Source organism: Pithys albifrons, chromosome 2, assembly GCF_047495875.1.
Source record: "Pithys albifrons albifrons isolate INPA30051 chromosome 2, PitAlb_v1, whole genome shotgun sequence".
NCBI lineage: Eukaryota > Metazoa > Chordata > Aves > Passeriformes > Thamnophilidae > Pithys > Pithys albifrons.
In genome coordinates this window covers 87,446,527-87,467,501 of record NC_092459.1, presented here as the reverse complement: position 1 = coordinate 87,467,501, position 20,975 = coordinate 87,446,527, and the positions used below count along the sequence as shown (strand labels likewise).

Sequence of the window (20,975 nt, the reverse complement as noted above, 5' to 3'; positions counted from 1 at the left end):
TACTCAGGTAACGGGTTTGTGTGTAAGTCAGTTTTCCTAGTTAAGTCTGCTTTTCTTATGCCTTATCAACTTTTTTTGTGTGCAACTACAGTAGCCAATTCTCTACCAAGTTTCAAATCTATTTAAGCCAATGCACAAAACTGTTGGAGGAACAATGTCCAACTGTACAGGATTGTTTTGTAGTCAAAAATAGGCCAGGTGTTCCTTCAACTCAAGGTAGTTTTTGCATGAGTTATACAAAGCATTTCCATTGAAGACTACTTTAGTTAGATACTTTTTAATATTTGTCAAAGCATTTTGATATCCTCATAGTATTTGCCTGAAATTCTAGTGAATTCCCATGAAAAAATAACCCTTTGCTGTCATCTCATGGGTCACTCTGAATGTTTCCATAGGTTCTAGAGGGAGACAGACTGTGATCAGAGAAGATTGCTTTGGGATAAAATATAATGCTAACATCTTCTCTCTCCAACTGAGAGCAGCAGTAGAAATTTATAACTTTAAAAATCTCTCTTTTCATATGATTACAGGTCACTCGCTCCAGAGGAGAAAAAAAAGTGCTATAATGTCACACAGAAATTATGAACACAGAAAGGAGGAAAACTTTTGCACATTTTCCTTTGCCCTTCATAAAAGTTATTCCTTAAAGTAGAGCAAATCCAAGTATGTATATGTAAAACACCCGTTGTAATGGGAGTGGACTTTCCTCTCTCGAGGAATCAAGAGCATGTTGGAAAGACAGAAAAATGCTGAACATGAGCAGTTTGAGAAAGAAGAAGAGAAGCTATCATGTCTTAAATTCTCTGTTGGGGACTGTGTGATAAGTGATGCTTACAGATATACTCCTACAAGATAACCCTTTTTTTAGGCTGCACCATATGTTCAGAAGCAGCAATCACATTTGACTTCGTGCTGGAGGGAGGGTGGAGTGATTCATTCCTTAGCAAGGTTAAAATCAAAAAATCCACATAGCAGTGACTTCAGAAATAGGACTATGAAAGTTCTGGGACACTCTAGAGAATGAAGGAGCCCACATCTGCAAACAAATCCAGAGTGCACATGAGCAAAAAAGACCCAGATGAAACCTGTGCCAGTCTACCGTGTGTTTACACTTTGGATTGAGAAATTACACTGGTGCTTACATAAACATTTCTGTTCATTCTTCTTTTCTATGGAACTCCAAAAAGTTGCCAGTATGGACATTGAAAACCAAATAATTTTCTGAAACATGTTTAGGAGCTTTAGTCATGAGAGAACAAATTCTTTTCTACTGCTGAGGTGTTGAAACCAATTAAACATTCTTCAATATTTCATTGACATTAAATCACTGTGAGTCAGTTTTATCTTCATTAGGTGCATAGCCACATGAGTTTATTATCAGACTCATTTTTGCCTTGTAGCTTATAGTCAGGGTATTGTGGAAGAGAGAAACATATGCATTGTGAGGAATCATTTGGCTCTGTCTCTAGTTTCTGTTGGCTGAGGTAAGTTAATTTTAATCTGCCTACAAGGCACATTAGATAGTAACTTCTCAGAGTTATATAAAAGGCAGTAGCTTGTAGAAGTTTTCAGCAATGCCACAGTTTTTTCTACTTCATGCCTGATTACAGCCCTTTCCAACCACAAAGTAATGATTTTTGGCACTCTCACAGTAGGGCAAATATTTCTTAAGTCTGGTCTAGAAAAAAGATTTACACTGCACATGGGCAGATAGTACAAATACACACCTGTAAGGACAAGAGTGCACATGGCTGGGAAATGACTACACCCTAAGCATCTGTTTTGAAAACAATCTTAAAGTGATTGAAAAGCCCCTGAGATGCTTGGACACAGGATTTTTCACACCTTTACTATCTCCTGAGAGAAGTACAAGGAACAAAACCAGGTGTGTTCTACCTGAGATGTCTTCAGCAACTGTGGGAACAAAGGCAGCTTCCCAAGCAGATTTTCAGGAGAGAGGACAGCTCTTATCGGACCATTCCTATTTTGTTTCTTTTGCTACTCTTTTGGGGAAAATGTGGGGATTCCTCTTCTAGACACTTGGGTATGGGCTACATCCTTCTCTCTTGTTCAGTCATAGTTACTGTTCAGCAGGTTTCCAGCTTAATTTCTTTTGCTGGTTACCTTCCTTCTGCCCTTTTTGGTGAGGCAAAGAAATAAGGAAGGAAATTAAACTTTTAAAAGAATAAAAATCTCTTCGAAGCTGGCTGACTTCCCCAGCAAGAAAGTGGGAAAGGTCATCTCATCAGTCTGGACACTCAAGTCTGGCTTTCATTCTCTTCTCATGAAGAAAGACAGTCAGTGTGCCTTGCTGAAGTCCTGACACAGACTGATGGTACCGCCTACCCAAATTCCATATGCCTTGGCACAGCCTAGAAAGGGCACTCAATCAACATTTAGAGAAGTGAACTCAGAGCACAGCAGCTGTGCATCAGATGCAAGTTTAGGACTCCTTCTAACACAGCCCACTGCAGAGAGGCCAAAATCAGCAATCCTGCTAGTGGAGCACAGCTCTTCAGGACTTCATAGGGAGCAAAATTTGTTTTATTCCCATGCTCATATGCTCAGAGCTACACTCCAGTACTGGGGTGGCCATTTATTGAGGAAAAGAAGGAAAGATGCTTTACTGAGTATAGCATATTTTGTTCTTTCTTGACTGCAGATCTAAGAAATCTCCAAGCCCATACAGTGGTTAAGGAGCGTCATGCTTAAGCTTCATCTTAAGGTTTACACTGGGTCTTAGAAATGTTGAGTCAAGTGTTCATTATTATACTGGTAATACTCATAAATATATGTAAGGGAAAACAGAATCATAAAACTATTATACTCTAGAATGCAGTGATGGCTATGCTCTCCAAAAATGCCTGAAATCTCATATTTCTATGTAGTGTTTTTTTACAGTATTTATTTTATGCTCCTTTCTAGGAATGAGTCTGGCTTTTGACTACTTAGTTTTTTTGGAGAGGTTACATTGAGGTTTTGATGGTGCTTGCTGCCATGAATCAATGTTCAGCTCAACATTTTTTTCCTAAATGACAATGAGTATTTGCCAGATTTCTGCTACTGCTCATTTTGACAGGATGAGGACACCGTTGAGGATGGCATGACCTCACACGGATGCCTATAACATGTAAAATCTTTCCTTTCTCCTGGTAGGCAATTAAATATACATGACTGCAAAAACCTCCAGGTGTGATGAGTAGTAATTACTCATGATAAAGAAACAATAAACCTAGCAGATTTGGATGTAGCTATATGAACAGATTGATGGCATACCTACCATTTTTGTAGGGGGTTTTTGTGTGAAAACCTCCTCATTGTCTGATTCTACTTGGTCTTAAAACTGTACTCAGCACAACTGCGTAATTTAAGTCAGGTAAAACTAATCAATTGGCAAAGTTGAAACATGGGAAGAAATTCTGTTCTCTTAATGTCACACCATCAGATCTAAACAGAGCAATTGCAGTTCTCTGAAATAAGAGGGAGATACCAAATTTGAACGGTCTTATATTTTCAAACTCATTTATAAGTAACCTCACTAAAAATTAGGATTTCAATCTCTTTCTGATATTTGAAAGCCTTTTGTGTACTTCCTGTGAGTGAGAACTGATTTGAGAATAGCCAAATACATATTTGCAAGGTGTATAGCTACTACATGGAAGAAGAGGAAGACGCTCATGCGTTCCTTTTTGCAATGAATTTACTATTGGGATGCATAGCCTAGGATTCTGGATTGCTGATATCTACTAGACTGCTAGTAGTTTGCTTCTAGACTCCTAGCTGTGGACAGTTTTTGAGTCATGTCATTAGCCTATCAGATGATTCATGTCAGCTTCCATCAATTTTCCCCGTCTCATTTGTAACATGTAAGGAAGTAGTAGACTACTTTTTAGTAAATTTTGATAATGTATCAGAAATCTGTGCCACTTGTCTAAGATCCTTTAGCAGAGAAATGTATTCTAAATGTTAAAACGTAGATGATAAATTCATGCAGCTATTGGAAGCTGTAACTTACTTCTCATTTTCTTTCTCCTATGGTAATTATAAATTAAAACTTGTTTTCTTGCTGAATGGATTTTACTGTTCTTTACAGTAATGGATTTGTCACTCTTCACACCTTACGGTTTCAGTCCAGGCTCATCTTTGAAAGAAGCAGGGTGTCCCTGGTTGCTGAGAAATTCTTTTATCTAATTTTGGTATCCCAAACTGAAAGGATGTAACTGTGTTCTGGCCTTTTGTAGAGCACTCAAAAATTTTGACATCTCCATGTCTTTCTATCCTATCTAGTCCTTCTAGCCTTCCTTTTCCTTTGCTTTATGTACAATACCCAGAAAGTGGCAAAATGTCAAAACTCTGCTTTAGGATATGCCTTCATTATATATCTATGTTACTTTTTTTTCTTTTCTGCTTTTTTTCTCCCCTTAGGAGACAATGCTTTTGACCGTTAGTGATTTTTGCACTCCTTGTTCTCATCCTGAAATTGAAAAAAAAACGGTTTTTTTCCACAATGCTATTGCAAAAGTAACTCTGAATCATTCTGATTCTCTTTACCTCATGCCTTGTTGTGCATGCTTCGTGTATATTTTTGTTTGAAACGATTTTCTTCCTCTTCTATCTCAGAATATAGAAGCTTGATAATTATTAATTCAAACATTCCCTTATTGTTTATCAATAAATTTCCTCAATTTACAAGAAGCAAGGAATTTTTCTGTATCTGTTTTAGATAGTAAAAGGTATTTCCAGTGTTTGCTAAGAGACTAGACAGTTTGCAAGAGAGGTTCTGTGGACATAGGCAAGCTGTGGCTATAAATTTAGTGAGCTAATATTTTTTTAGCTCATTTTTGGAGAAGTGGTAAATACAGTTCACCCTTTCCACTGGTAAAGAAATTAATTTTTTTGACTTCATGATGAGAGAAATGCTGAAGATTCTGGTAGATAACAATCCCCTATCTCTTGAGACTACCCACAAGAAGTTCAATCACTGAGGTGGGGTGAACACTTGCATAATATGTGATTAAATTTTTAATAATGAATAAATTGAGTCTTACACTGATGCTGAGATACTTTTCTATACAGACTGATATATTGCATATACATGAGTTTTATGGGTAGGGACACCCATTTCATTTAATAATATTCTTTCTTTTGGTTGGAATAGTTAGAATAGTCTTGTCAGCTGTTAGCTGGCACCACACTTCTCTTCCCAGTGCACAAAGATTTTTTTGACAGAAGAACTTGAAACAGCATGTTGGAGTTTGCTTTGACCAGACAATTACAAAATACAGGCAAAAAAACTTCAAGCAGTGCATGGATTTTTTGTTAATCCAGCACAACCTTCTGGACATAAAAATATCCTGTGTGGTAGGACACTGAGTTTCTGCAGGACATGTGAGTTCCAATGTAGCATAAGTGCTCTGAGTTGTAAGTAATTGCTAGTAAGTCGCTAAGAAACCTCCTCTTCATCTCAGCTCACATTAGCTCTTACAGAAAAAAAGATGGACTTCTGTTAACCACTATAGTATCCCATCATTATAATTTGCACAGATTTTTCTGCCTGGAAGTAAGTGGAAACCCCCACTTTTAACAAAGGACAGCATATAGCTGTGTTCTGCAAGGAAAATAGCAGATTCCCTTTCCCAATTTGATTTTATCCAAGTTCCTAAATGTGCTCATTACTTCCACTGTTGCTTCCCTTCTGGTATCCTCTGCTGGTATGGTAGGATGACCTTTTCTGATGTAACTGTCCAACACTGCAGAAAGAATTCATAATTACTTGAGTCAGAGAAAATAACCATGACACTTCAGCTAATTTATCTATAAAAACCAGGGAAAAGTGTGTCCCAGGTTCAAACTCTGCCTAACAACTTGAACACACCTTTCACAGATAACTTTTACATCTTCCCATCTTTAGGAATGGGGTATTTGTAACATGTTTTTGCCACTGTAAATTATTCATTTTACATACTGTTGTGTAATCTTAAATTTACTGACTGGCTTTTTGAAGCATTGCTGTGAATTGTGATAGCTTTCTAACTCTGCATTTAAATGATACAGAGTGAATTTATTAGTGTGGCTATGCATTGTTTCCATAAATACTTCAGCTTCACATTTACTAACAGAAATACTGTGTGGGCTTTCAATTACTCTGCTAATGAGCTTAAATATGTTTTAGTTGCATTTGAGTTAGTGTGAGGAAATTTTTTTCTGAGGCAGTTAGTATAATGAGATGAAAGGTGTTCTATGTGTTGCTGAATAGCTTGGGTGTGACTGTGACTGGATTAATCTTTTGTGCTGTCAAATCTTCCTAGAGTGTGTCTGCTTTCCTTTTAAAGATAAAATTTAATGTTCAGGGCACTACAAGTCTCCTGCTGTCATGTCCACATGAAAGAAATTATAGTATAGATCAGGGAGCTTGAAGTCTAATTTTGTGTTATCATACCAACATGAACCAAAATGCGATTGTTCCAGTTTGCATCAGGACAGCTGACCTGAGCACCTTCATTGATTGAAAGTGTTAGAAGATGATTCTGGTGGTCTTCTTTCATCCAGAAGTGCCTCACCCCTTGTGCCTGCCTTCAGTTCTTTATTGTTTGCAAGAATCTTGTTAAGAATTTTGGAGAGAAGTGTTTCCTTTTAGAGCAATGGCTAACCGAGGGAAGCAGAATACCTTGTACTGTGGTTCCCCTTTCTCGGACTTGTGAAATAATGACCCCTAGAAGCCTACACTTTGCTCTGTCACCAGCCAAATGACTTCAGTGCATCCCGAGGGGCATTTTTGAGCATCATCAGTTATCAATGTGAATTCATATTCTCTGAGCCAGTAGTTTAATGTTTGGGGTTGGTTTCTTTTTTTACTTTCCCCTGTAGCACAGGCAATATATTCATTTTCACTATTTCCCTGGCTCAACATCCTATGACAGACATATCAATTGCTTTTGTCTCTATCTTCTTTTCCCCATCTCCTACCCCACTTTTCGAAATGAGCAGAAAAGGGCATATGCAAATTAGGAAATAATAATGAAATTATATATACTATGTGTTTTATTTGACAAGACAGATTCTCTGAAGGGCGGCTGGATGCATGAGTGATGAGACAAGTTTCAGAAAAGCAGGAAGGGATTTGTGTTTAATAATAAATGTTCCATCTGAAGGCAAAATTATGATTGTATGTCATAAAACCCCCAAAACTAATAAAATAAAAAATGCAGGAAATTATTCATACTGGGTTGATTTAGTGTTTACTGAACAAGTATGGCTGCCTCCTGGTATTATCTGACATTTCCTTATGTTGACATGAGTGACAGAAGAATTATGCTCTGTTGCTAATACTAACAAATATCTATTTTCCCAGGACACCAGAAATACAACTGCCATTTTTTTCAAGATGCAGGTCACAATAAGTCTTTGTCTTTCTCAGATTCTTAGATTAAAAAATCTTGAATCAGATACTAAAAGACTGTGAGATCACATACAGCAATATACTTCGTACTTTGTTGGTTTTTTTTAATTCTTGAGGCTTTAGGATGATCTGAAGATACATGTTCAAGGACTTCTTTTAAAATTTGAAGGATCAGAAATTATTCTCTGTTGCTAACTTACTTAATTTTTAATAACATTTTAGATTGTATTTTAATTCTATGACTGCAGAAACTTGTGCTTTTCAGGATAAAAATACAGAAGAAAATTGCACCAATGTTTACCATAAAACTTTCAAGGAAATCACAAAAGTTGGCAGCCAAGAAGAATGTTAAGTGTGCAGTCCACATTTGTCAATTACTTGCTCTTGCTCAAAGGCAATACATCATGTGTGACATTTTTACTTTGATTTAGATCCTTCTAGTCATCCTCTGATCTTTTTTGCCCTTTTTTCTCCAGCCTTCTGAATATCTGTCCACCATCTGAGCTCTTTCCACTACCTTGATTCACTTCACTACCTTTACAATTGTCTTGGCTTTGCTGAAAGGTCTTCACTCTTTTTTATATACTTTTTAGTCAGACTTTCTCCAGTATGTTCTCACTGATATTTTTGCTGACGACCCCAAGTTGGGAGGGAGTGTCGACCTGCTGGAAGGCAAGAGGGCTCTGCAGAGGGATCTGGATAGACTTGAGGCTGATTCCAATGGGATGAAGTTCAATAAGGCCAAGTGCCGGGTCCTGCACTTTGGCCACAACAACCCCATGCAGCACTACAGGCTGGACACAGAGTGGCTGGAGAGCAGCCAGGCAGAAAGAGACCTGGGGGTACTAACTGACAGGAAGCTCAACATGAGCCAACAGTGTGCCCAGGTGGCCAAGAAGGTCAATGGGATCCTGTCCTGCATCAAAAATAGCATGGCCAGCAGGACCAGGGAAGGGATCCTTCCTCTGTATTCTGTGTTGGTGAGGCCACACCTTGAGTATTGTGTTCAGTTCTGGGCCCCTCAGTTCAGGAAAGATATTGAGGGGCTGGAGCAGGTCCAGAGAAGAGCAACAAGGCTGGTGAAGGGACTGGAGCACAAGTCCTATGGGGAGAGGCTGAGGGAACTGGGGTTGTTTATCCTGGAGAAGAGGAGGATTATAGGTGACCTCATCACTGTCTAGAACTACCTGAAGGGAAGTTCTAGCCAGGTAAGGGTTGATCTCTTCTCCCAGCCACTCAGCAATAGGACAAGGCGGCACAGACTGAAGGTCTTCCAGGGGAAATTTAAGTTGGATATTAGGAAAGAATTCTTTCCAGAGAGAGTAATCAGGCATTGGAATGGGCTGCCCTGAAAGGTGGTGTATTCACCATCCCTGGAGGTTTTAAAACTGAGATTGGACGTGGCACTAAGTGCCATGATCTAGTAAATGGACTGGAGTTGGACCAAGGGTTGGACTTGATGATCTCAGAGGTCTTTTCCAACCCAATCGATTCTATGATTCTCTCTCACCTTTCTCAACCATCCTACTTTAATCCACAGAGATTGAAGGTGGACCCTTCACCTGAAATGTAGGACTCTATCAGACCCTTCTACAACACTTTAATAGAGGATTTGCTGAATTTTTTTTTTCAGGAATACCTAGGAAACTGGAATGAAGGGAAAACCACAAATATTTTAAAATAGGGCACAAACTTATTGATTCAATATTCCTTATTGATAGGAATATTTTTGGTGTGAGATTTTCACTGAAAAATGAAAAATGTTCAGATTCCAGTATTTAACTTTTCTAGACCAATTTCTAGTTCTGACAGTAATCTAGGCAATATTTTGCACTTGAGTGAATTCAACTTTATGTAAGAGAAAATCTAGGAGTGTATGGTGAGACCGATATTTAACATTGAGGCATTACTGTACAGGAGAAGTGAGTGGGCAAACTAACTAGAACATGATTTTACAAAACGCTACCTATTTCACCCTGGTACCTCTCCTCATCTTTCTTTCCCCCTCATAATTACAAGCTATAGTGCCTACTGAAAATGTTTAGCACTACTGTTTGCCAGTTGTTTCAAAATTAGTATATAGGTTACAGCTGCACTGGGTAATAAATGAGGGTCCAAAAACATTCCCATGCACCAGAATCTCCTCATCTATACTGCTGTCTTGGTAAATTTTCTTGCATGCATTTTCCAGCATGATTCAGGTGTTAATATTCCAAGGGCTATTTTTGACATACAGCTTTGTCAAGTCACTCTGTAAGAAAAAGGAATTTACCAATAGAGAATGGACCATTCCTTGGGAGGTATCTGTCCTGGGATACAGCAAGTAGGCACAGAATCTTATAGAAAGAATTTGGATTGAGTGGGTAGAAAATTCACACCTAAGGAATTGAGCTTTTATTTACTGGGAGGTTTTTGTTTGGTTGGTTGGTTTTTTGTTTGGTTGGTTGGTTTTTTGTTGGTTTTTTTTTTTCCCCTCAGACGCAGGATTTAATAAATTAGCACGGCTCCCTTTTGGACTCCTAGAATTCACTTCAAAAGAACAAACTGTATACAGGTAGTATGTAGACCCAGATAATAATAAAAAAATCTTGTATTTGGATAGTAATAATAAAAAAATTCTAGCAGGTCAATAGAAAACTGAGTCTTGGAAGTTGCAAGTGCCTTCCCAAAGGAATTGCCTTGGCAGGTCCCTACAAGTTCTGTGATTAAAGCAGTTTCAGGCTTAACCTAGATGGTATCATATCCCCCCTTCAATGGAGAAAAGGAACAGAATTGCCTAGCCAATTAACCTAATCTGGGTTTTGTCTAATTTTTCTGCTTTGCGTAACCACACTATTAACCAGCAGTTCACTCCTGCTACTCCCCAGTGCTATATAGAAAAAAAGGACTCATTTGTATATTACAGTGTAATCGTTATATCTACTAATTTCCTTCGATACACTACAGGCCTCTTTTTGAAAGGAGATTGCTGGCTTTGTCCCTATTTCATAAATGAGGAGACTTACAGTACAGCAAAATGAATTCTCAGGAAGTGAGAGTTACTGATAAAGGAGAGGCTGATATCAGTGTAACTGATAAAGTAAAGAATAAAACTCAGCTATCCTAAATTCTCAGCACAGTTCACTCCCTGCAATCTTCAGTGCTCACTTGCATCTGGGATTACAAGTAAGTCTGCAGCAAACCTTTTTTCCCTGGAATTTTTAAGTAATTTATTTTCTAATTTTCTTGATATTACCCCACACTGAAGTGAATAATTACAAAATTGCTTGATTTCTGAATGTTGCGTCCGCAAGGACATAACAAGGATGTATTATTAGTGATGGTGGTATAAAATAAAGTTGACTTCAAAGAAGAGTTCTAGCATATCTTTCTGTTTGTTTTTTGTTTTGTTTTGTTGTTTGTTTTTTTTTTTTTAAAAGAGGTCTCATGGTCTCATTTTGGTACTTTCACAAAATGAGACATAAATCTCCATAGATTGAAGAGAATTTATTGTTTGAAAAAGCCCTGCAAACTTTCACCTTGACTTCATAGCTCTTCATCTCACATAAACTCTCCTGGGAGATTCTGTCTAATGATGTTCTATTTCAGTTGGTTTTGCCATGCTCATCGTGGTCACAGATCTCCTCTTCTTCCAACAAGTGATGCTATAGTACCAAAGGGTGAGAGAAGAGGGTTCTTCTTGTCAGTTAAAAGGTCAGTGGTAAGAACCCTATGCTCATTTCATTCCTTAGAGGCACGATTTTCCAAAGAGATCGGAACTCTGCTCTTATATGAATAGTTTTCCTTGGAGTATTTTGATCTTTAGATAGGATTCAGAAACTAGATTAAGAATCAGATAACAATATCCTGGCACCAAGGTGGAGGTTGCCTGCTCCTCCTACTCTAAGAATAAAACAGAGGAGAAAGACAGAAATTACTGTGTCTTGTGTATCTGCACAGTGAAATTTCCATAAAATTTTAAAATTTTGTGTTGACCCAGCTAGGACTACATTTACGCTCCCACTGTTGACATATTTGTGTATTTGTTTGCTTTCCCTGTCCTTTGCTCCCAGACTTCTTAAACTACACACATTAAAATCTCTCCTAACCTATAAACAAGTCTTTTGCTAGTTGATCTCCTCTTGCAGTTAGTCAACTGTTACTTTTTTCTTCCCTAAAGAAAGGCTTGTATCAAATTTAGATCTCTAGTCCTTTTCTCCTCTTCTGCAATGAGAAGCGTCTAGGCAAGATCACACCATCAAGCTTACTGCTTCAAGATACTGCAACTGTTAAGTAGGTTTTCTGTCTGAGGGCTAGCATGTAAACACCAGAATCTCCTGAGTTCCAAAAGCTAACAACTTTCTAAAGCTCTTTTTGTTCTCCAGTGAACCAGATCCTTGCTGTCTGAAACCAACTTTCTGCATTTCACTGGACTGAACAAAGCCTTGTAAGATCTCTGCCTAGACACAGTTTTAATGGCCTCTTCTAGTTTTAAGGTGTCTCCTACCTATTGAGTGCCAGTGGCATGGCATGGTGATGCATGATTAATGGCACTACATGTACAGAACAGCCATGAAGAGACACACCCTGTTAGGCAGCAAAGCAAAGATTGAATATCATCTTGCCTGTGTAGGGAGTGATCAAAGAAAGAGTCATCAATATCTCAGAATGAAAAAGTGTCTGCATTGATTTTAGGTGTGGGGATATTAAGAGATGTCATCCATCATAGCTCACTGGCAGTGTGCTTAAGGAAGGTAGACTGAAGCATGGAGGAATGCCAAAATACTCTTAACATTTGGCAAGTTCATGAAATCAAGATTGTTTTCCCTTTAAGATAGAAAACTGAGTCTAAAATTAATTACTTAATCCTGGTACTCTTGAAATGGTTGCTTATTCCTATGCTCAGCTGTTCTTTAACAGCGACAATAATTTGAATATTTTACAAGAACATTTAAAGTTTATTTATAGAAACATCAAAAATTCTTCATTTTAGATGTATATGGAGTGTTAATTGCTTTTTCCTTGATTGAGAATGCAACTGTGATCTTTTATAAAGCTTATTATTAATCCCAATATTACCCCAGCTGTAGTTGCCAGGATTGATTGAATTTAGAAATTACTCAGTTTATCTTAAAGGCTTAAGATGAATTTTTATAGCAAGTTTCAAACAGTTAACCTGGTCAAGCTTTAGGACTAGTTATGACGTCTCTGCTGCACATCTGAAAGCGTATTGGCTTTACATTTTTTGCCACTATCACTACCGACTAGTCCTTGAAATATTCCAGGATATTACATTTTCTTGGAAGCTTCTGTGTAATTGTGTTTGAAAACAAATTGTAAATGATTTAGGCTATCAGTGTCCACTCTATATAAATTATCATTAGTGGATGAGTCAGAAAGATTGTATTTCTATTTTTCTATGTTTGTTTGCTTTTTGAAAGAAGCCACATACTCACTTCTGCCCCGACTGAAGGGTTGTGTAAGTGGTATGAATGCATAAATGTGAAGATGATCAGACGCGCAAAGCTATGTGGTAAACCCAGTATTTTGCTCTTTGGAGAGAATAGTCTCTCTTGTCTCTCTGTTTAACCATTGCAAAAACAAAAGGAACTGCTCTAACAGATGGTGTTACAGTTCTGTTTTTCCAAGAGTTTTGACCCCAGCCCAAGACCCAGTTTATAGGGGTGCCTCCTTTTTCTGCTAAGAATGCTACTTGTTTGCAATGAAGTTTCATGGTTAAATAATTTCTGAATGACTTAAAACACTGTAGAACTTTTTTAAGCACATGGTGAAAAGTGGAGTATAACACTACAGGAGATAGGAAGCAACTGGTGAAACCGTTCAAGAGTTTAAAATTGAATGTTTGAAGATCAGTAGTACTCTGTTATTCCATACATCCGTATTCCTTGGTGTGAGCATGTATGATTCCTTGAACAATTCAACACTGCAGTCTGCTCTGGGCATTGGTGGTTTTTTTTTCACAGAGCCACAGGGAGAGGAGAACAATTAGAAATAACTTGAGACCAGATATTTCAACTTTTGGAAATTATTTTAGCAATAGTATCTGGAGTTTTTTATGAGGGCTACTTTATGACCTCTCGGCTCATTCTGAATAGTTCATGTCCATCTGTGTCAAACAGCTCCATTAGTATGATAAATGTGCCTAGAATCTCAAAATACAACATTGAGTAAACCTGCCAGATGATGTTTTTCCACAGTATATCTCAAGTGTCTCTCACAGAAATTTCTTTTCCTTACAGATCTTTTGTGTGTGTGTTTGTTTGCTTTTTAAAAAGGAGCCACATCCTCGCCTGTGGCCAGACTGAAGGGTTGTGTAAGTGGCGTGAATGCATAAATGCGAAGATGATCAGGAGCTCATCTTTGCAATGCGCTGACGTTGCTGCTTCTCTGTGTAGGTTTGTTCCCTCCCACTGCACAGAAGGTCCTCTGCAGAGCTGCAGTTTGTGCTAGCTGTGATGATGATTTGAGACTAAGGAAGCCTGACACTCCCACAAGGAGTATGCCTTGTTCTTCTGCCTGGGCCTTACAGTCCCAAATACAGTCACACCAGCTGTGTGTTGTAAGTGCCTTTAGGGCTCCCCTGTTGCTGGTGCAAAAGACCTACCAACCTAAATCATGATGGGCTGTTTTTAATTTCAGCTTTTTTCTCTCACCCAAACCTGTAACATGGCAACAACAAGAAACATGTATGGGTATCTCTTTGGGTTTTATTCTTGTCTACCCACCAGGCACCAAATCTGGGATTCTCCACTGTGTTCCACTAATGTGCTGCAATTTTCACCAGTTTGAAATGGAAATAGACCATATTCATTCCCATCTGCTAATTTTGAATGCTAGTGATGCTCTAGTATTGCATGAGTTCAAATGACTGCTTAAGTTTTGTGGCAGCAAGGAATAATGTCCGTAAAATGTCCCAACTGGGAGCTCAGCTTGGGCCTAGCCATTTGGTTTTTGAAAAAGGATTCATACTTGAGTAGAATCTTTTATTTTAAAGAAACCTTCTTATTTCCATCCCTGCATCTTTCTACCTCTTCTCACACTTCCACAGCCCATACTGCCAATGCCAGTATTTCTTTTTCAGTCACAGAGGAGAAGGTGGTTGCAGGGGGAAATTTCTGGCAAAGATGATAGCTGCATTTTTAAGAGAAATTTTCCACAATGGGGAATAGGAGGATGGAGAAAGTAGGTGGAAGAGTGGAGAGAGAAGTGGTTGCCTGCCTTGCATTCTCAGTCAATGAGAAAACTAAACATAGACCTTTGTTTTCACAAGGTAAGTAACCTGCTGAAGTTAGACAGTAAATGCTCAGGCACCCGTGAAGAAATGGGACAGCTGTCAAGTTGAGACAGCAAATACAAGGGTCATTAGCACACTCAGAAAGAACTGCTCTCTGTAGGCATTTATTTGTATTCTGAGTTACCTGTTCAGGTTTGAATATATTTTAGATTAGGACAGACATAAGTGAGGAGGAAAAAAAACAGACTAGTATGGTCTGCTTTTTCTTATTCCTTTTATTACGCATTTGAGAGCTGGCCCTCAAAACTTACATGTTACTGAATGATGAGATGTTAAATCCACAGAAGGTGGGAACCTTGAATGCTTGTTTGAATTTTATGGCCCTGACTCCTCTCTGCCAATACTCAGAACAGTAAACACAACATTGTTCTTATCTGTTTTCTTTTATCTTTTTGTCCAGAGTAACCAAGTCTTTTTTTCTTTCTTTCTTTTTTTTTTTTTAAGGATGATACCAGCTACAAACAAGGCCTTTGTTGTAACCAACCTTGTTTCTGGAACAGGCTATGACCTCTGCGTCCTGGCAATGTGGGATGACACAGCCACGACCCTTACTGCCACCAATATTGTGGGATGCGCCCAGTTCTTCACCAAAGAAGACTACCCTCAGTGCCAGTCTATACACAGTCAGTTCCTGGGTGGGACCATGATTCTGATCATTGGAGGCATCATTGTGGCAACTCTGTTGGTATTCATTGTAATACTCATGGTCCGCTATAAAGTCTGCAACAATTCCCAGGGCAAGATGTCTAATGTCAGCAATGTCTACTCACAGACAAATGGAGCACAACCAGTTCAGAATGGAGTCTTGCCCCAGGTGAATCCCAAAGTGGTGGTGAGGAATGAACTTATGGAGTTTAACTGCCAGTCTGCACGGAGCAGCATCTCCTCTTCCTCCAGCTCTGCAAACAGTCGTGACTGTGATAACTATAGCCTCCAAAGTGAACAGGGCACATTGTCCAGTAAATGGAGGCCTCCTTCCAGGTCAAAACACAATATTGACCGGTTAATGGGAGCTTTTGCCTCCCTGGAACTGAAATGTCAGAAAAAGGAGGAAATGATAGACTCCAGAACTTCCACAGTGGCCCGCCACTCGGACAAAGAGCCACTGCTGGGCCAGACGGAGTCAAAATTACGCAGCTTCCTTATGTTGCCTTTGGAGGGCAAAACCAAACGTAGCCATTCTTTTGACATGGGGGACTTTGCCACATCTCAGTGTTGCACCTACCCAAAAAAGATAACAAACATTTGGACAAAGAGAAGCCTCTCAGTCAACGGCATGCTTTTGCAGTATGATGACAATGACCTAACAGGGGCAAAAGGGACTTTTGGGAGCTCAGAGTGGGTAATGGAAAGCACGGTGTAAATATCAGTGTCTCCCCCTTCTTCTTCTGCCCTCATGTGTTATAAAGCATGGTTTGCTTCAGGGCCATGCAATTGGAAAGAGAGGGGAGGAAATGTTTTCAGTTGTGCTGGCCAAAAAGATAGATAAGCAAGTAAGTAACAGGGATACTAAAAGAGAAAGTCATGAAATGTGAATAAGCACATATGGCACCATTCCTCTCTGGCCCTAACTAAACCATGCGTGAATGTTTCAAGGAATTTGCTAGTTGTATTTAGCATTGCTTTCCAAAAATTACTCGGACTCTTGATGAACCATCACACAAGATTAAACAAGGAGGATGAAAAGGGGTTTAACAGCAGAAATTCAATTTTACAGGGTTGTTTGTTTTTTTTTCCTTTTTAAAGGGCACCTCTTTCTTTTTCAGCCACAGAAATACACTTCTGTGGAAATGACTGGTGCTAAAATATATCTGGTTGTCATTGCAAATGATTTTCTCAAAAGTGCAGGCATGGCACCCACAGGGACAGATCAGAGCAAAGTGTTCAGCATAATCTCATGGTGTTAACTGTGACATTTGAGCAAACAATATTTGTTGTTGAGTTGACTTTTGGTTGGGATTTAATTACTTGTGTTCTGTTTTTATTTTTTATGGGGTTTGAGTTGCTTTTTCCCCACAATAGAAAGTATGTTTCTATGCATTTTTTGGTTTTTGTTTTTGATCTTATCAAATCCCCCAGAAAAAAAGGAGTATATGTACAAAGGTCAAATTTCTGATGTACTCTATAACCCACCCCCCGATACTATCCCTTTCTGTCCTAGGAAATTCTAAATCTAGGAACAAATAAATTTAAAAAAAGATCATCTTTTCTTTCATCTCCTTCATAGTCTCTGCTTGTCACTGTTCAAGGCAGACTGCAGCAGCTATTGAAATCTACAGGGGTGTTGCTATCAAAGATGGGAAAAATAGTTATTAAGATTTCTTATTAAAGGATAAAGAAAGAGAAAACAGAAGTAGCTCCTCATTATGGATACCAGTGGCTTCTCGTGAAGGTCACACTGTCACTCTGTTAAACTGACAAAGGAAATACTGACCCTATTGTGACAAATGCTCCTTCCTTGTCTATGCAGTCAGCATGTCACACCTTGACTGTACCAGTAACATCACAAAAAAATTAAGTTTTTGTGTATTTTAGGGGATTGTGTATGTTCCAAGTTAGCCACAGCAACTGAGTTAAATTTGAGTATCTCAGAGCAGAGGTCTCTCCCATGTGTCCTCGGCATTACATATAGCCCTTCCCCGGTCCTTGATATACTCCTGCTCCCCTGTATCTCATCCTCAGGAAGACACTTGCTAACTAATAACAGAAGATTCTTAGGGCTTGTAAACTGATTCTCAAATTCATTTTTGGTGAGAATTGCTGTGGTTGTAGAAATGCACATTGCCAATCCAGCTGAATTTATTGTCCTTAACAATTTTACAGTGATTTCTAGAATTCTGGTGGCTGCTGCAACTTGCCCTTTGATTTGTTTATTTGTTGGCTCCCAATGATGAGCTGTTGAGAACCATTCTGAAATTGCACATTGTTGCTGTGATTTTGTGAAAGATGTGGAGAAAGGGTGCAAGGCACAAGAGAAAACAACACATGAAAAAAACTCAATGTATTTTTTTTATAAGGTTCAGAGATATATTGTGACATGGCTGTGTACTTGATCTTGTATTCGTCATGTTTCCTACTTGGAGTTTTAGATAATGACATCCCTGTGATCAGAATAATTTTTCCTTTTTTTTTTTCTACAAAATGTACAGTAAAAAGCATACTTGGGGAAAAGTACCTGTTTTTCATTTATTTGTTGTTCTGTGGTCTGCTTTCACACCTTAGTGTAAAGAAGTAATTATTTTAAAAATTATCTTGAAAATTTAGATGTGTAATTCCTCATCTCACAAACTGTCTTTGTCTTCAAGATTTTAGGTATAAAGTAGAAATCAAGAAATTTATACCTTTTTGGAATGCATGAGCAAAGATCCTGTAAAGAGCATTTCACCTCTTCCTCTGTTTTTACTTTTATACAGAACTATATTGCTAGCGTATTTTAAATCCTGATCCAAAACCTGCAGAAATAAGACTTTTTAGACTTAGGTCCTGACTTTCTGTAGGTTTTTGATCAGATTATTGCTCACCACCAACATTATAGACTCAGTTATCCAGTCAACTTCGTTTGGAACATTTTTCAAATTTTCTGGTTTTCTCACACTTTCCAAGATGAATGACACTTTCATTGCCAGAATCTACATAATCCAACTGTCCAGATGGCTGTTTCATATTAACCATTAATGACATTTACGTTGATGTTGCACTGAAAACTTCAAGATTTTCATGTAGTTAGTTATTTTCTTTTCCTTGTTCCACTGTGGTGTAGTTGGACTTTTTTATTATGTTGCTGCCTCACTCTGAAAATTACATCCAGGTAGTTTTTAATTTAGCCATTAAGTTCATCTTCAATATTAGTAGCATATGCAACTGTGAATTTTCAAAGTAAATCCTATATTGTTTTCCTTCTTAAAGCGGAATACTTCTTTTTCACTTTCTCATACAAGATTCGAGAAAGTAAGACAACAGATTCAATTTTAAAATAATGGATAGTTGCCAAAGAAGTAATGTAATAAATTCCACATTGTAACAGCTGCATTTCTTACTTTTAATCATGATTTTAAATAGTTTGGCTTTAATGAATGGGGCTTAATCCACATCAGCTGATTTGCAAGTGCTGAGCAAAATGAAACAGGCACCCAGCAATTGCTTTAGTGCTCACAGAATTTGGGAGGAAGAGGATTTAGGGACTTACAGGTTACAGAGAGGGTGCCAGACTAAGTCAGCAAGTGGCCAGCTCTGCTGGATTATTCTTCTTGGGTGCTGCTGCATGGTAAGAATTCTTCCTTATTTCACTTCTGAGCACAAGTGCATATCAGTGGCTGGTGAAATGATATATAGATACCCATTTATCTGGGTGTAATAAATATTTTCACACATCATTGAGTTGCTGAGCTGGCTCCAATGGCCTAGTCCTCTCATCTGGAAAACTACACTGAGACATTTATACAGTAACTCCCAAGTTAATATGTGGTAGTGCGATGTGCAGCTGCACCAACTGTGCTTTCAGGGCAAGCTTCATGTAGAGCAGATAGTAAGGAAAACAACAAAGATCAACAAGAGGCTTCTGAAAAAAGAAGTCTGGGAAATTAAAGGTGCTGGAGAATTTAAAGTGAAGCCTGTGGGAATACTTAAAGACGTATGCATATGTAAGCCCTATAAATAAGTTTTTTTGACATGTTTTATAGTAGTGGAATTAGCTTTTTCCCCCAAAATACATGCCATTGACTTGAAAGAACAGGATATGATTCCCCTGTGAAATTCTGCACACAGTTAATCCTGATAAAAAACCTAACTCAGAACCTCAAAGTAGCATCCTGGAGAATATTAAACAAGATGAAAAAATGGAAATTTCTGAAAATGATTATGTAGACTTAATTTGATGTCTGGTAGGAACCAAATGGTTGTATGAAGTGAAAATAAAAGTATGTGTGTGTATGTACATATAAATAGCAAACCAGACCATACTATTCCTTACATTTGTAGCCTGACAGATTTCCTGAACTGGAATTATGTCCTGTGCAGGTCTAAGGGTGGACCTTTCCAACTCAGCGTATTCTGTGATTTCTGGTTTCAAATGTCATTTCTGAGTTTGTCAGCTCTAGAGAAACAGCAAACTTTCCCTCTTTCTTTAGATGAAGATAATTCTTTCTGTAGGTCTCCAAACTACACCTCATACTTGGTTACAATTTGGATTAATTCATTTGTAAAGCAATGTGTAACAAAGCAAAGAGAGGTATCTCTGTCTTGCATCATGAAAGACTGAAACGGTGGTAGCTTTTCCTTTGCCAAACCTGTTTATATCCCAGATCATGGGATTGATCTGGTCTGAAAACAGAAGAAAATAATATTCCAAAAGACTCTGCTTGCTTCATTTCTCACTCTTCACTCAGCAAAGAGTTGCTGAAACAGATGACCAAAAAGAGTTCTTGGAGTTTTCTGAGTTCAATAAATGCAGCAACAATTTAAGCACTTTCTAACCTGGAGGGCAATGAGTAGTTACACCTGATAACCAAGAAAATATTTTAGTCTTTGAGCAGCTTGAATGTCACATCTGTTTGCAATACTTTGCACCCATAAACCCCCGGGTAAGCCACAATACACCATATGGTGCACACAGCACATCTTTCTACCCCTTGCAGCCTATTTCTCTGGAACCTTTTCCAAGTAACTCTCTGTGTTCAGTGTTTGTAATTCAATACTTGGGCAATTCTGGATGTATAATAATATTCTGTATGTGAAATTATCAAGGGACGTTATTAACATTTTGCATGTTTCACCTTTAAATTCCCCTAAACATGATGAGTAAATCCCTCTGAAAACAGTAAATTCGGTTTGGTTTTAGGCTGTAGGCCAGATAAAAACCAAATCAAAGAGGACCTTGAAACTCTTCCTTACAATGTAGAAATTTTATGTTCTACAGTGTGTTTTCCTTGTCCTAATTAATTGCACCTTAATCCCCAAAGGTACAACATTCCTTAGCAGCTGTCAAAAGGCCCTACTATACAAAACAGTACCAGATGCTTATTCCCGATATTACACTCTCAACAGATGGCAAATGTCAGAGACATAAATATATACCCAGATACAGATATATCAGCAAGTGCATTCATTTGTATCCATCCATATATGTTCATGTGCACACATGTACATGTTATGCTCTTTATCTCTGTGGGTTTTGGTGTACAGATCTCCTAGTTTGGTAATAAAGGAATATTTATAGTTTTTATGAAATAATAATGGGAGGAAGGGAGAGAGAACAGAAACCTCTTTATAAGAAGCAGATTAGTG

General features: G+C 38.2%; 1 protein-coding gene across 4 annotated transcripts in view; it reads left to right on the top strand.

Annotated features, from left to right (window-relative positions):
- The window catches only part of LRFN2 (leucine rich repeat and fibronectin type III domain containing 2), a 158,123-nt gene extending 140,256 nt beyond the window's left edge, over window positions 1-17,867 (top strand). For 3 of the 4 annotated variants that reach the window (XM_071548027.1, XM_071548025.1, XM_071548026.1), the window contains one exon: window positions 15,138-17,867. In XM_071548027.1, the coding sequence (XP_071404128.1) occupies window positions 15,138-16,056 (919 nt within the window). In that variant the 3' untranslated portion in view covers window positions 16,057-17,867. The remainder of the gene's footprint in view (window positions 1-15,137) is intronic. The other variant, XM_071548024.1, reaches the window with a different exon arrangement.
- Window positions 17,868-20,975: the final 3,108 nt, after the last annotated feature.